Source organism: Wyeomyia smithii, chromosome 2 (assembly GCF_029784165.1).
Source record: "Wyeomyia smithii strain HCP4-BCI-WySm-NY-G18 chromosome 2, ASM2978416v1, whole genome shotgun sequence".
NCBI lineage: Eukaryota > Metazoa > Arthropoda > Insecta > Diptera > Culicidae > Wyeomyia > Wyeomyia smithii.
The window spans coordinates 274,155,389-274,172,652 of NC_073695.1; the positions used below are offsets into that span (position 1 = coordinate 274,155,389).

Consider the following 17,264-nt stretch of genomic DNA (forward strand, 5'->3'; position numbering starts at 1 on the left):
CCGATCAAGCGTACGCAGCGGTTCAGCATTCTTTGGAGCTTCTTGTCGCTCAGGGTCGTCGGTCGTCCGGAACCGGTCTTTCTTTCGATGCTCTGATTGTAGTCCAGCAGTGCCAAGATATTGTAGATACCGGAACAAGCGTAACCGGCGTCCCTTTTCCGTACGATGTCTGTTTTCGACGCGACGGGGTAACGTTTTTTGATCGCGCACACGTCTGAACGGAGCAGCTTCACTGTTTCCACAATTATGGTTAGAGTTTGAGTCATTTTTTTTCTGCTGACTCATGGGTTACTATGATTGATGCTCGTGGGTGGTTTCGTCAGTGCATGTAAAAGTAAACTCATGAAAAATCGGCCTTTTTTGAGCATTTTTTTTCAATAATAGCGTTAGGGCTCAACAAATTCATCTTATCGAAAAAAGTTTCCACCCAAAATTTGAGCTTAATCGAACTTCTGAAAGGGTTTCACTTACAGTCGTGAAAGTCTTACATTTTTTACCAACCTAAAAATGCACAAGAGTAGTTTTGTGAAGTTTCAGAAATAGATTTTTTTTATAGCAAATCTCTTAGAAATGCATGAAATGTCGAGAGCTGATGTTGTTTCATATAAATTTGTTTTTAAAACAAAAATAAATTTCAGGGACATGGAAACTTTTGCGTTGGAAGGCTCGAGCTACACCAGAACACACAAGAGACGCTCCCAGCTCGAACAATTCTTTCATTGATCAAAAAACTGTAACTTTGACCGCTTTGAGGCTCTAATTCCCAAAGTCTGATTGAGCTCAAATTTGGCATGGGAAATTTTTACGAGAAAACAAAACTTTAGAACTCTATCGTAAATGAAATTCAGAACTCTATCGTAAATGAAACAATAAAAAAAAATCCTTTTCACTGACGTAACGTTACAACTGCACATACTTACTACGGTACTTTTTTTTGGTTTTGTCCGATAGTTCCGTGCGGGTAAGTACCCACATGGATATTTTCCGAGTGGGTGCTACTACCCACATTAAACGCCGGCCCTGCGTGTAGGCAGGTTTTTAAGCTCTCTCTTCGTTTTTTTTTATTGATTCCTCCTCCGTTTTCGCGACAAAATTGTTGAAATAGATCTTGCGCTTCAAGTTTGCCCATAAATTCTCGATGGGACGCAGCTGGAGGACGTTGAGCGGATTCGGTACCACATCGATATTTAGCCTCTTCATCTTCTCCAACGATTGCTTCGAGTAGTGGGCCGACGCCAAATCTGGCCAGAACACCGTGTCTTCGCCCTTATAGTATTTCTTGATGAACGACGCAACTTCTGGCAGGCACTTCGTGCTATAAATTTCCTCGTTCACGGCCAGTACGGAGCGAAAGAAGAGCGGCTTTGACATCCCCTTCTCGCTGATTGTCAGCACCTTCTTGGGGAACTTGGTGTGTGAAATAAATTTTACCTCGGAGCTCACTTCCTCCGTGGAAGAAGTGAAATACGAAGTACCCTGCCAGTCGTTGCCATTCAGGGTGAGATAGATCTCGTCATCCATCACTACTGCCACAGTCGCGATTCGCCGGGAAAATCGACTTGACCATCTTATTCAACCGCTGTCGCTGCATCATTGCCTACAGCTGCGAGACCAGCGGACGGCACTGCCGCTTCCTGACATGTATGTTTATTGTATGTATGATGTATGTTTATTGACATGTATGTTACCAACCTCACGGCCAAGTGCACGCAGCGATTTAGCCACTTTTCCCTCGGTCTTCCTCTTCAGCATCCTTTGAAGCTTCTTGTCGCTCGGGGTTGTTGTCCGTCCGGAACCGGGTTTTCTTTTGATGCTCTGATCATTGTCCACAAAGTGCCGCACGATGTCCGTTTTTGACACGGCGGGGTACCGTTCTTTGAACGCGCACACTCCTAAACGGAATAGCTTCACTTTTTTCGCCATCACAGTTAGAATTTGACTGATAGAGCTGTCAATTTTTTCTTTGCTCACTCATGGGTTACTATGATTGATGATGCATGAGTAGTTCCGTCAGTGCGATTAAAGTAAATTAAAACCATGAAAAATCGAAAATTTTTGACCATTTTTTTTACCGCAAACGTTACGGACTGATCGGTACCTTATCGATAGCTTTCTTGCAAATAAAAGCAAACTCGACAATAGAGCGGCTGTGTACTGAAGGACGTGTGTATTGCATACCGAAAGTTATATACAACCTTTCATGCCATCGTCGACATGGGAGTAAGCGGAACGGCAAAGAAACATCATTTGTGTTCGTGAAACTGGACGGCAACATTATAGTGGCAGAACTGTTTTTCTGTGGACTGTCTTCATGTTGCCAATACCACTACTACTGTCGGAAGGAAAACAGTTGATTAGAGCGAACTTCATAACCATGTAAATTAGGATTTGAATTTGCACCCAGATGTAACACAGGAGTGCAATAAAATCCCTATAAAACTAAATAATTATCTATAAAATTCAAACACATCACTCACCGCTTCGAATGTTGTGCCGGCAGTTCGCCAGGACCCTGCTGGTGGTGATGCCCCAGCTGATGCTGCTGCTGCTGCTGTTGATACTCCAGAAAGTCCTGATGCTTCAATCCAGCTCCATTGTGGCTACCGCGCGATTGATTCGACGGACAGCAGGAGATCGACGAAGCTGACGAAGAGCTGGGCATCTTGAAGGGATGCTGCGTCGGTGGTGGTGGCATCATCATCATAACCTGTTCGGCACTTTTGACCGGACTGTTGTAGATTTCGTCGTTGAAGTACACTTCGCTGGGATTGGTGAGGGCGGACGCTGAATGCGGTGGCGGTGGAAGTTGATGGCTGTGGTGCAGGAACAGATGGGTTGGCGGCTGGGGAGGCCCCGTTGGGCTGCGCAGCTCGTTGCTGCTACTGCGGGAGGAGCCGCGTCCTAGCAGTGAGGGATCTACATATTGATATGAGTGGTGAGCACTTGTAGAGAGTTTGTTGCGATTGCGTTGGAAGAAGGTTAGAGGTTGGTTTCCAAAACGAAGCAGAAAGATAGAAATGTAGAGAAACATCGTGGTTAGATTGTGAAGGCACGCAGTAGGACGGGGAAGAGCTTGGGTTAGATTCGCCTGGTCTACTTACTTGTGGCCGCTGGACAGAGTCGAGCCACAGCGGGAACCCTGGGAACTGGTGGTCATCCCGACCAGCTCCGACGGATAGACGTGATTCAGATGCAGATGGTGATCTAAAGCTTGCGGAATGGGTGGTGGGTGTTCCGGTGGAGGTGGTAGGAAATCGATCCAGTTAGAGGGAGCTACAGAACAAGTTGCTAGTGATTAGTACCATAGGATATACACACGCACAAAAATACACAAACCAAAGGGAACTTACGGTTAGGTAGAACGGGAAACGAGATGCTTACCTGCACTGTACGGCATAGCGAAGGGTTTCGGATGACCCGGACCGTACGGAATATCCGATCGACAACTAGATGCTGCTGAAGAGTAGGCTTCGTGGTTCATGGATCCACCTTGATAGGGTAGCTTGCCATTTTCCTGCGGGAAACCGTTCATCAGAACGGTAGTGGCGTACGGGGAAGGATTGTCAGGAGACTGTAAAAACACCTCAATTAACAAATAGATTCCTACAAAATCGCGATATTTTACCTTCCGACAATTGTAAAATGAGGTAATGCTCCTCGGATCAACCTCCGCATAGTCGGTTCCCACATCGGTGTAGTTGGAGGGGTTTTGTGAGCCCTCCAACAGCTTCATCTCACTCAAACCCGAGTCTTTATCGGTGTCTGTCGATCGCCAGCCACGGTCAATCCAAAGGCAATCTTTTCGCGATATATTCATACTAGCCAATTCACCGGTTGTAATAACCGGTACAGTAACAATAGCCTTGCTCATGCTTTGTCTCTTTTTGAAGAAAACGACGGCACCGATGACGGTGAAGGTCAGTATAATCAACAGCGCTAGTGCCACGAAGATCATGAACCATGTTTCGTGCATAAAGTTATGCTGTCTATAACCTCCAATGTCGCTCAGGGAGTTGTGAGCCCTCGGAGGGGCAATGACGTGAGCGGGATCCATTACCAGATAGGCAGGTTTTGAGTAGGGTCCAGCTCCTACTCGATTGTAGGCAACGATCTGAGCACGGTATGTTGCTCCTGTCGTGAGGTTGTTCAACATGACCGAAGTAGTGGTGGCATTCAGCGTCATTGACGCGAGCGTTTTGGAAGAATTCCCTGGTTTGACCTAGAAGAAACCATTTAACTATTTTGTACTGGACGCTTGGTGCTCTAGACTTACCTGAATTTTATAACCTAGGAGAACTCCGTTTTGATGCTCCGGTGGAGGTGGAGACCACCGGACCCAACCGGCCGTTAGATTCAGCATTCCGGTTTGAATGTTAACCGGTGCCGCCGTTGGAGCGTCTTCCAACGTTTGCACCATTTTAGAATTACTGGGCTGACCTTCGACGTTCTTAAAGTATGGCGTTAGGAAGAATTCGTAACGAGTGAATTTGTTCAATCCGGTAATCAGATGCGTCTCCGCCGCATTATTCGGAATGGTCAGCATGCTGTATTTTTGCGACGTTGAGCTCAAATCACGATACCGCACGTACAGACCCTCGATGTACTCCTCGGTGCTGGAAATGTGCAGCTGCCATTCGAGCCGCACCGAGGTCGAACTCGTCGCAACCACATCGACCAGCTCGAGAATCTAAGCGGAAATGGAATAATAAACCGATCGGCAGTCCGGTTAGTAGAGTGAAATGAATTATGAACTAAGCTCGGAAATGCGGAGACCAGTGGATACGCAAGTTGATTTAAAATGCAAATTGGTTCGGCGAGTGGCTAGATTTCCGTTTCGTAGCGGAATTCAAATAGCCTTTGATAGCCGCTGACGATGAATCATGATAAATTGCACTAATGTTGCTGTTATTTCACTTTTAATGTCGAAAAAAATTCACCCCTAAATATATTACCGACGTGAAAATGGAAAACCAATCAACAAATTAATCTCACTAAACAGATTCTTCTTGAAGCAGCAAAAGTCCGCACGGGGACCATCTTCAAGGGTCTAGATTTATGCCCTTTTAATTCATCCAATTTAAAACCCGTTCTGGGCAATATAAATTATCGGCATTAGAATGGCAAATGCTTTGCTGGTTGCTAGGTACCGAGCAAAAGCGACAAAAGAATCTCCTCTCTAGTCGTTTCGGCTCACAAACCAGCTGAAACTGCTCAAAAACCTCTTGGTTTTTCCGCTTCCGAGAGTCCTGTTTTCCGTCGTCTTGACTTGCATTAGCTTTCATTATCATAAAATAGGGATATTTCTCCGAACTCGCGTCGACTTTTTGCCCTCCACCTCGCGCGGCTGGTTCACCCTGAAACCCCAAGCTAAAGAAGTGACTAACTACCACCCTTTTCCACATCGCGCGTTGGGAGCCAACTTTCTACTAAAGAAGAGTAGGAGAAGGGAAGGAGAAACTGTTATCTACGTCGTGTCGGTAGAATGAAATATTAATCTCACTCTACCGAGAAGCAAAAGTTCTTATCCGTAGAAAATTTACTAACTATGTTGGTTCCACCGCGTTCCCGCCGGGCGAGAGAAAAGTCGGAGAATTTTCTTAATTTTCGACAAAATTGATTGGAAATTTTCCGCTCCGAACTTCTGACTGCGGTTGACTGCGCATAAATTAGTGCTGCTCATTTCGGCGGGCTTTGGTTTGGCTTACCTTCCCATTCAGGACCATCCGGGCGGCTTCCAGCTCTTCCGGCATCGTGACGCCATCGTCGGCGGAAAGCGTCCGGATCACGTTGGAGGGGGGCGACGGGGCGGAGTAACCGTACATGTTCTCCGCCCGGACCACGAAGATGTACGCCGTCGACGGTGAAAGATTAGTTATCTGCGGGGATTGGACACCGTGAGCTGAAGATTAAAAATTTTAGTTCAAAGCAATTCACCGTCGCTGTGTTTCCCGCCAAACGACTGACAGCTCGAATCCAGCCATTTTTCTCATCCGGGCTGTAGAATTCTACCGTATACCCGCTAACGGGATTGATTCGGAGTTTCTCCTGCATCGCACCGACCCCGGTTCCGACCTTGGCCCAAACCAGTGTTACGTTGCTGTTGGTGATGTTCACCGCTTTCGGCATCGATGGGGCGGCCGGAAGCAGGTCGGCATTGTGGGACCGATGAAGCATTGCCGATAGATTTTTCTCGACCTAGATTTTACCGACCACGACGAATGCAATCATAACAGAAAAAAATAGATGAAAGACAATGGAAACACATGAAAGCGATTTGATGTGTAGAGTAGAAACTGCCGGCAATCAATGCAAATGAAAAAGTGGTTCATGTGCCCAGTACGGACAGGACACGATAAGAAGCGTATCACTTACCAGTAGATATGCACTCCACGCCGTTTCGCCTTTCTCGGAATAGGCCACGCATGTGTACCAATCGGAGTCCTCCGGTTGCAGATCTGAAACAAGCAGGAAAGAAAATAGATAGAATGAGTCAAGATGTGTGTGTGTGTGTTCTACTAGTAGCAGTCGAGGAGTTTTGAAGTGGATGCTTTTGTTCTGACAAATAGCTGGAGAATGGCATTCACTGATGAGATGATGATGATGATGCTGATGATGGGTGGGATAGGGTTGCACTGTTTGCTCACCCGGTGGGACGACTTGGGTTTGATGTTAGATTTGCAATTTAATAGCAGTGATTCTGCTGGTTCGGGGGAAAATGAGAATTTCTATTGCAGATCGTAGAGTGTCACATGAGCACTTTAATGTTATGATATTTTCGCTCTGTTGTTTTACAATAATAAAAGTACAAAAATCAGTTATTGAATGCGAAATTGTTGCGAGCATGACAGAACTGTATCTTATGCGTCATTAAACTCATCTCAGGCGAATGAGCAATAAGCGCTGACATTGACTATACTTTTAAAGTAGGAATCAAACATACGAAGGAATAACTGGCTTGTTATACCATATGTTTCTTTGAAATGCAACAGTTTTTCAATCAACTCATTAATTGATACTTCAAGATTCATAGTAATATAATAGAAATCAGAAAGTGGAACAGAATTATCAAGTTCTAATTGAATAAATCATTTCGAAAGTGAGAATGAGTATAAAAAATGCTGAATAAGCTGAACTGAATTCAGTAATCGGTATTAAGATTAGGTAGATTAAGAACACCTTGCTTCTTAAGGCATTGGTGGCTTATTTATTTACCGAAATACTGATAAAAACAGCTTGAAAATGCGAAACAATTTTCTGCATTTTTAGAGCCTTAGTACGTTTGAAGTATTGTGAAGAGTTATTCACCATATAATAATGGGTAGCAATGATGCTTAAAACGTGAATTATGTCAAAGAAATTTGATTCGTTTTTCGTTTTTAATATGTATAATGCAGAGTGTTTACACTGCATATACTACAGGCGTTATTCCATACAAATTTTACGAGTTCGCCACAAAATCACAAAGGTAGATTTCTATGACCGGACATAAGAATGGAAGACAGAACTACGAAACGTATGAAAGGCAGACCGGATAGAAAAGTCGAGGAGTATAATTATATTAACAATATAATGCGAATAAAAATAATGCATTATCATACATGATAAGAGCCTCACAAGATTAGTTATCAATTAGCCCTAAATACTTGTGGAGACAAAACTTGTATTTTTATAGTTGTCTAGCTGACCCGGCAAACTTCGTCTCGCCTATTTTAGTGTTCAATTTAATAATTTTAAACATTTCAAATTCATTGATTCCTTGCGATTTGTTCATATCATTTGAAATGATTGGTTTTATCGGAATGACAACATCCTCGACTTTTGGCTTTTGTACATCACCTCTATTCCGGAAATATATTGAATGCATTTCAGTTATTTTCGTTGTTTTTTAGAAACTGAAAGTGGTCATCTTCGAATTCAAAATGGTGTCCAGGGTCAATGCTTGGCTTCTATACATCATTTCGATAACGGAAATATCCATATGTAGTAGTATTCGGTTATTTTCGGCTGTTTCCCAGAAGTTGCCTTTTACAATTCAAACTGGTGTCTGAGGTCGATTTATAGCTCCTTGCATCATTCTGGATCCGGTGATACACATATTGGGTGGTATTTGGTCACTTCAGGTTATTTTTCAGAAACCGTAAGTCGCCATCTTGGATTTAAAATGGCATTTGGAGACAATTTCTGACCCCTGAGCGTCATTACGGTTGAAGAAACACTCGTATTGGGTGGTATTTTGTCATTTTTGGCTGTTTTCCAGACACCGGAAGTCGCAATCTTCCAATTCAAAATATTGTCTGAGGTCGATTTGTGGCTTCAGTGCATCATAACAATCCCGGAAATACCCATATTGGGTGGTATTTGGTCATTTGCCGCTGTTTTTCAGAAACCGAAAGTCGCCATCTTGAATTTCAAAATGGCATTAGGGGACAGTTTTTGGCCTCTGAGCGTCATTCTGGTTAAAGAAACACTCACATTGGGTAATATTTGGTCATTTTCGGCTGTTTTCCAGACACCGGAAGTCGCCATCTTATAATTCAAGATGTTGTCTGAGGTCGATTTTTGGCCTCAGTGCATTATAACAATTCCAGAAATACCCAATTGGGTGATATTTGGTCATTTGCCGCTGTTTTTCAGAAACCGGAAGTCGCCATCTTGGATTTCAAAATGGCATTTGGACAAATGCCAGAAGAAGGAAGGGTGTCGAAACATTATGGACATGTTTGTTACATCTACAAACATTCACTTGCCAAATTTGGTTATATTTGCTTGATTGGTTCTCGAGCTGTGCGAAATTTGAGTATCATTTGTATGGGACCCCTCCCTTATAGAAGAGGGAGGGGTGTCAAACCATTATGGATATATTTGTTACCCTTAAAAACATTCACCTACCGAATTTGGTTCTATTTACTTGGTTAGTTCTCTAGATGTGCAGAAATTTGTGTTTTATTTGTATGGAACCCCTCCCTTCCAGGAGAAGGAGGGGTGTCGAACTTATATGGACATATTTGTCACTCCTAAAAACATTCACATGCCAAATTTGGTTTCATTTGCTTGGTTGGTTTTTGAGATGTGCAGAAATTTGTGTTTCATTTGTATGGGACCCCTCCCTTGTTGAAGAGGGAGGGGTGTCAAATCATTATCGATATATTTGTTACCCCTAAAAACATCCACCTCCCAATTTGGTTCTATTTACTTGGTTAGTTCTCTAGATATGCAGGAATTTGAGTTTCATATGTATGGAACCCCTCCCTTCCAGAAGAGGGAGGGCCCCCCTTCCAGAAGAGGGAGGGGTGTCGATCTAATATGGACACATTTGTCACTCCTAAAAACATTCACATGCCAAATGTGGTTTCTTTTGCTTGGTTGGTTTTTGAGATGTGCAGGAAAAAGGAGGGGTCTCAAACTATCATGAAAACTTTTCTTGGCCCCTAAAACCCCTACATACAAATTTTCACGTCGATCTGTTCGGTAATTTCCGAGCCTATATGGATCAGACAGACCGACAGACAGACCGGACTGCATTTTTATAGGTACAGATTTTATGTAAACTAAATCGCAGCTCTAACGTTTTCCTCTTGCTGGAATCCTAATAATAAAATGATGTTAAAACTCGTTCTAATTTGATAATAAAACAAACAAATAAGTTGGAATATAATAATGTTGTATCTTTGCAGTGTATTATATGTTGTATTTTGAAAGACGTCAATAAACAATAATTTCACGAACATGTAAGGCTTAATAAATATTTTAAAACTTAACAACTTCAAAACATGCGTCAACGAGAGCAAGAAACCGCAGTCATTGAGACACCGAAGTTTCCTTAGCAAACGTTAGCCGCCAGCCCGTCATCGAGAGCGGCGGCCTCTTGCCAGCAAACTAATCTGTTCTGACTCGGGTTACTCGAACATGTTAGCTTTGTCTTGGTTATTCGAATAAGCCGTAGCAAGTGAGGACGGCCTACACTTGACCATTACGTTGACCGAAAGCCTCGTGTGTTTTTATCATGTATCGGCGCAAAATTCTGAAAATGATTCTGTAGATCACAATTTTCTAACAAAGCTGAAACAAAAATAAACAACAAAATGAACATTGTGCTATAATTTCAGATAACTTTTATCAGCTTTTTGATGAAGTTTCATAAAAATATACCCCATAATCGAGTTTATTTAACTTTTATTCATTTGGTATAAGCCTTTTTCACAAGCCTATTCAAATGTTAACTTATCTATTTTTAAAACTTATTCCGGAAACCTTGTTATATCGCTCTAGAAATATGTAGTAGTCAATATATAAAAAAATGTTTTTAGAGTATTGCTTAATTTTTCATGCGTTTGTTTGATTATGTATACATTTATTTTTACTGCGTATTGTTGTTGCTCGTTATGTCAAATTCAACAAAACCTTGCAAAGGATTCTGCACGGAGTCTAGTTCCCATCGAGCGTTGAAAACGATGATAATGGAACGATTGAATTTACTGACGATGTCTGACTGGAGGTAACTAAAGGTCAGGACTGTCAGGAGTTCTATTCGCATCTAGATCATTATGTAAGTCCTGGCCAATTCGGCGAACGTTATACGAGAAACGGGAATTACCGGGTAACGGGATATAGTGCCATTGCTGTAGATTTGCCTCCCTCCCCAGATATTCCCGAAACGTACGACGATGTTAATAAGTATCAAGCGGTCGAGCTGAATTTCAAGGCAACCGATAGCGTGCTGGTTTTCTGCCTCTCACCGGTGAAACTCGTGGTAGTCATGGTCGACATTGCAAAGCGGCAATACGGTCGATTCTGCGTGATGCGTGAGATGAGGAGACTCTTTGTCACATGCAAGGTGACTATAATCACGTAAATTGGAGTGGCTATCAGTACAAATCAAATGGAGAGTCATTTGTCTTTAAAACACTTTTTACATTTTTCTGTTACATTAGGCACAAAAAAACGTGTTTTGATTATGTCCTTGATGATGCGGAGAGTGCGCATGACAAACTAAACTGCTCCGGCGCACCAAAATCACTTTTCATGTTAATCGATGCAATGGTTTTGATATTTTCAGGAAAAGTGAAGTTGGTGTTGAAATACAATGCATTTACAAAAACAAACTTTACTTTTACTTACTTTTACTTTTACTTTTACTTTACTTTTTAAAAAAGCACGTGAGAAGCGGTTTAATAAAAACGTACGCAACTGCATTATAACAACAAATATTTAATTTGAGAGAATCTTTAAGCTTGGTCCTTGCTCTATGATACTTTGGGCATACGAAAACTATGTGGTCGATGTCTTCGTATCCTCCACATTCGCAAAGATTACTATCGACCAAGTTTATTCGATAGAGGTGTGCGTTTGCAACATAGTGATTGGACATTAGGCGCGAAATAACTCGCATGAAATCCCGAGTTAAATCTAACCCTTTGAACCAAGCTTTTGTAGACACTTTGGGCGAGATCGAGTGCACCATCGCCCAAGGTCGTCTTTATCCCACCTTTCCTGCCAGTTTGCCAGGACCATTTGTCGAGGCAGGTGAAGATACTCGGTATAGGTGATCGGTCTATCAAATATATCTCCTTCTATGGCATCCCTTTTCGCTAATAGATCAGCTTCTTCATTGCCTGGGATTGAGCAATGAGAGGGGACCCACACAAAGCAGATAATTAAAGACCGATCAACCAGCACTTCTAATATCCGTCTAATTTCTGGGAGGAAATAGGACGGGTGCTTGACCGGTTTAATCGATCGGAGAGCTTCGATAGAACTGAGGCTGTCCGAAAAGATGAAATAATTGCCTGGTGTCTTGAGCTCGACAATTCGCAGCGAATTGTGTATGGCAGTTGGCCTACGTATATGGAGCAAGGTTGTACCAATTTGCGGGATATGCGATGATCCGTGTTGAAAACGCCATATCCGGAATGTCCATCCATTACAGATCCGTCCGTGAAGAAGGAACTATCTTCTGGAAGGTGACCAAATTTTGCCGAAAATATTGATGGCACAACTGTTGGTCTGAGGTGTTCGGGGATTCCATGGATTTCATGTTTCATCGTCAAATCAAATACAACAGAAGAATTGTTAGGCGATGGTGAAATCTCACGGTATGGAGCAACAGCCGAAGGGTTTATCTCCATAGACATGAACCGCTGGTATACTGACATACAGGGTTTTTGAACAATTTCCAAACATTTCTCATAGTTCTCGATTAGCATTGGGTTTGCTATCTCCGATCTGATGAGAAAACGGAGAGCCAGCTCGAAAAGCCTCTCTTTAAGTGGTAGTACTCCCGCAATGACCTCTAGAGACATGGTATGTGTCGATTGCATGCAACCTAGAGCGATACGCAAACAACGGTATTGTATCCTCTCTAGCTTCAGCATGTGTGAAGCTGCGACACCTCTGAAGCATATGCTGCCGTATTCTATTACGGGCAGAATCGTGGTTTGGTAGAGTCGTATCAAGTCCTCTGGATGAGCTCCCCATGTGGTTCCTGTTACCATCCTAAGAAAATTAATTCTCGGTTGGCATCTTTGTTTCAGGTAATTGATATGTTTTTCCCATGTGCACTTAGAGTCATACCATACTCCTAGATACTTGAAGCTAGGTGACTGAGTGATGGGTCTTCCAGACAGAAGTAGCTCGAAACGAGGTGGTGGTCGCTTCTTTGAAAAGACTATCATCTCCGTTTTTTCAAGCGAGAATTCGATTCCAAGACAACTGGCCCAACCGGTCAGATTATCTAGCGTATTTTGCAGGCTGTTTTTCATGTCTTCAGTTAGATTCGCCGTGACTGATACAACGCAGTCGTCAGCTAACTGGCGCATTGTGCAGCCGTCCGTCAAGCATGTGTCGATGTCACTGATGTAGAAGTTGTACAACAGCGGACTCAGACAAGAGCCTTGGGGGAGACCCATGTAGCTTGTTCGTGTTATTGTTGAAGAACCGTGGTTGAAAAGTAAATGCTTTTCAGACAGCAGGTTGGTCAAAAAGTTTGTCAATACAGGGGAGAATCCTCTTTGATGCAGTTTCTCGGAAAGAATTTCGATTGAAACTGAATCAAATGCGCCTGTGATATCCAAGAAAACCGAAGTCATTTGTTGTTTGCTGCCAAGAGCCATTTCCGCTTCTGTGGCTAGCAATGCCAGGCAATCGTTAGGGCCCTTGCCCCTACGAAAGCCGAACTGGGTCTCTGACAGTTGGTTAGTTGATTCTGCCCAGTTGTCGAGCCTACGCAGGATCATTTTTTCCAGCAATTTGCGTATGCATGAGAGCATTGCAATCGGCCTGTACGAGCGATGATCTGCAGCAGGTTTGTCTGGCTTTTTGATAGCGATAATCTTAACCTGTCTCCAACCTTTCGGGACCATATTGTTCCTGATAAGTGTATTGAACAGTTTAAGAAATCGTATCTTGGCCGAATCCGGCAGGTTTATCATCAAATTAAATTTGACCCTGTCCGGTCCTGGAGCCTTGTTCCTGCAAGACGCGAGGGCAATTGAAAATTCCAGCATTGAAAATTCTGGTTCTTCAATCGCTGTTGTGTCTCTGAATTTCTGCTGTGATGGGACAGCATCTGGGCATACCTTTTTCGCGAAATCATATATCCAACGTTCAGAGTACTCATTAGCCTCATTGTTGTCGGACCTATTGCGCATTTTCCGAGCCGTATTCCAGAGGTAGCTCATAGAAGCATCTCTGGGTAACGTGCTTATGAAATTTTGCCAGTACGATCTTTTTTTCAGCTTGTGTAGTTTAGACTGTTTCAGTTCCAGCTCTCTAAACTGATCAAAAAGTTGAATGGAATGATCTTTCCTGAATGCTATGTATGCTGCTTTTAGAGTTTTTTTCATCTCGGTGCATTCTTTGTCCCACCATTGTTTGTTAGGACGAATTTTCAACTTGTTCTTAGGGGCGGGCCTCGTCTGAGATTGCAACGCGCTATCTAAAACTAATGTTGCAAGGAAGTTGTATTCGTCGGATGGAGAAAGCTCTTCGTTTGTTTCGAGCCCCTGGGATATTATGTTCGAGAATTTTTCCCAATCAATATTCCGGGTGAGATCATACTCTACTTCGACTGTGGTAGCAGACTGGAGCCTGCTCATAATCGAAATACTTATTGGCAAATGGTCGCTACCATGGGGATCTTGAATAATCTCCCATTTACAATCCAAAGCTATTGAGGAGGAACACATAGACAAGTCTAAAGTGCTCTCTCGTACTGGAGGCCTGCTATTCTTGTAGCTAGCCCAGGTATATTCAATAGGGTCATATCGAACTCGTCTAGTAAGCTTTCAATAAGAATAGCCCGGCTATCATCTCCAGGTGCTCCCCACGCCATACCGTGAGAATTCATCCGACACTTATTGAATTGGTGGCTGCGAATAGCCAGCTTGTAAATGCACGTAGCGGTTTTGAAACTGATATAAAACCCAGCTTCTCGACTACAAAACGACTACGAACGAATCCCCTACACAATAAATGCAATGGGAGATGACGGCTTGGTTCATTCAGACCAGAATTAGTACGTTGCGGAGGTGGCTGTTAGAATCACTGTAAGAATCACTGAGGTAGAGGACGAAAGAGAGAGTTTTGACAATGGTGCCTCTTTGTCACCGTTCTAGTAGTGCCAACCAACCAGCGATCGGAGATCCTCGTAGGGTGTTAGCATATCGAGGTGTCTCCATGGCAGGGTGTTTTAAAACATGTATGCACTCGTTCGATACGTTGGGTTCAGAACTTGCAATGGGTGTCATAATACAGAGGCAGATTCCAACATTGAACGCACCAGTGAACAATAAAAGGTTCTCAAAATACCAGGCTCGTCAAATTTCTTGCCAATTCTCATAACAAGGCGGAGTTGGAGATTGGTAAGACGGCACCAATCAGCGAAAACGTAGATCAGCTCTTGCAGTCTGGCGCAATTGTCGTGAGTTTGAATAAGCTTGTATTTTGGTATCGTCCTCGTAGAATAGTTTCGTATAGGTTATATCATTAAAAATAGCGAAAAAAGCAGAGGTCTTAAAACACTGCCTTGGGGTACTCCGTTATTAAGGAAGTCGCCTCATCAGTCGGAGGGGATTTTTCTTATTTTTTTTTTCAAGGTGATAAATGCGACGCAGAAAAATAAGCTTTTGTATCCTACTGAGTCCGGTACAAAGGTAGTGTTGGCAGAAAACCAGATTCTTAGCATTTAATTCGACATACTCAACTTTTAAAAGGTAAATCATTTTATAAGGACATCATAGCACTTTAGTATGTTCGGGAAAGTTGTTAAGAATAAAAAAATCTACCTTTTGAAGTCATGTAAAGTATGGTTTAAGCCAGGCCTGTCCAACGCACATAGGAGTAAATGCGTTTAAAACCTGATCATAAGTGAAAAATTCAAAGTAAATCAACTTTGTATTGTAGAGTTTCATTTTGAAGTGTGATGTATGCTTGATCGCTTGACAGCTTATCAACATCCAAAAGTTATGCTTACGGTCTTAACGAGAAGTTTGAACCGACCGCAATTCAACAGTTTTTTGTGCATGATAATGACGCTTTGATACCGTGAGCTAAAATATAACGTTTCGAAGATAAACAAGTGATTTTTAAATTAAACAACGATGGAGATTGGTAAAGAATGTTAATCGAACAGAAATGTGTACTTAGCATGTATGCTATTCTCTCCAAATACCCAGGTGTTTGTCAAAATCAATATAATAAAACCCAAAATATTTGTTTTTATAAGTTAACTCAAAATGGGATAAGTTATGTTTCCGGCAAAATCCGGTTGAACGGCTTATATTACGTGAAAGTGCTAATATTTTTGGTTATAATGGTGAAGAAAAACCTTCCGGATGCTTCCGGTCTCGTGTTTTATCGCTAAAATAATCAAGAAATTTTTATTTTTTCGCTTCTTGGATAGTTGTAGCCTTGGTTACCCAAATGAAACTTTGTCAAACGACTGAAATGTGTACTGAAAAGTCATTTCATGATAAATTCAAGTATTTGGATGAATTTTGACCCGACTATGACTGAATTTAAATTTCATTATAAGAAATTTCATCTATCACTTTAAGGTGGGTTACTCCATGTAAAAAATCATCCAAATCCAATTATTTATTTTTATTATCACACAATAATACGTTTTCAGTGCAAATTTTTTTTTTAACTAATTATGATCAGGTTTGATGTTCTAAGTGTTCCACTGTGCAACGTACGGCCCGCGGGCCGCTTCCGGCCCTATGCTTCATTTCTCGCGGCCCGCGTTTTATTTTGAATCATGTTTTACATCTGGCCCACATGCTGATGTATTCTGATTGGAGTTCGTTGTGATACAAAACATGTTTAGTTTTAAATAACACGAATAATGACATCCTGTTTTTAGTGTGTTGAAACTTTCAATCCGTATCGACATTTTAAAAATTTAGAACTATTTCAAAAGAATGAGGGCAGTGAAACTAGTTATCGTTCATCTTTCTCAGACGAGAATTTAAAATCATGCTTGCGGATTTCGGTATCAGATTTTTATACCGATATGGCTCGTGCTCTGGAAAAAAGCCAATGGTTTCAAGTTTATCAGCAATTCTCCAAATGCATGTTATTTTTAAATCAGACAACAAAAATATATATTCTGCTTTACCATACGAAATATTTCAAAAAATCACTGCTGTTTTCCTTATTTGTAACCGTGGCTTGTAAGATTACTTCTGTAACTGGTTCTTCAATCTGAAACGGATTGGTTTCATATCAAAATCAAACTCAACCAGCATGATATTTTCACATATATTTGCACAAATTCTAAAAATTAGCTGAAATTTGAAAGTTTTCCAAGTTTTGGCCCGACACTTGTTGAGGATTGTGAAATTTGGCCCGCGTGTCATAAAGGTTGGACAGGCCTGGTTTAAGCCATTTTGAGCTCTCTAGAACGGAAAATGCAAAAATGTAGGTTTTCCCATACAAATCTTCATACAAATTTGAAATGAAATGCGCCAAGCGGAGACAAAGCCAATCGATCAAACAAAAAAAAAAATTGGTTCTGGCTTTGTGCTATCAAGTTTCATTTGTTCCATATAACGACGCCCCACTCTAATGCCTATATTATAATGGATGCTGAGAGCTACGTAAAACTGGACTATAAAACTTTGCCAGGACCACAGTTCTACACGCTAAGGGAAGGGAAAGCTCTTGTGAAAGAGAACACGTCTATTCACACCGAAATAGTGTGAAAAAGGCTATGGCATGACAAACGCTACGCGAAATTGGTAAATTTTCTCAGCTCTTCATTACAA

General features: G+C 42.0%; 1 protein-coding gene across 2 annotated transcripts in view; it reads right to left on the reverse strand.

Annotated features, from left to right (window-relative positions):
- LOC129724326 (roundabout homolog 2-like) overlaps positions 1 to 17,264 on the reverse strand; it is a 521,020-nt gene that overhangs the window by 17,769 nt on the left and 485,987 nt on the right. Inside the window, exons 8-15 of one of the 2 annotated variants that reach the window (XM_055679087.1) lie at positions 6,373 to 6,455; positions 5,935 to 6,195; positions 5,706 to 5,876; positions 4,274 to 4,687; positions 3,626 to 4,219; positions 3,382 to 3,571; positions 3,102 to 3,273; positions 2,478 to 2,942 (exon numbers count right to left, since the gene is read on the reverse strand). In XM_055679087.1, coding sequence (XP_055535062.1) covers positions 2,478 to 2,942; positions 3,102 to 3,273; positions 3,382 to 3,571; positions 3,626 to 4,219; positions 4,274 to 4,687; positions 5,706 to 5,876; positions 5,935 to 6,195; positions 6,373 to 6,455 — 2,350 coding nt within the window. The remainder of the gene's footprint in view (positions 1 to 2,477; positions 2,943 to 3,101; positions 3,274 to 3,381; positions 3,572 to 3,625; positions 4,220 to 4,273; positions 4,688 to 5,705; positions 5,877 to 5,934; positions 6,196 to 6,372; positions 6,456 to 17,264) is intronic. The other variant, XM_055679088.1, reaches the window with a different exon arrangement.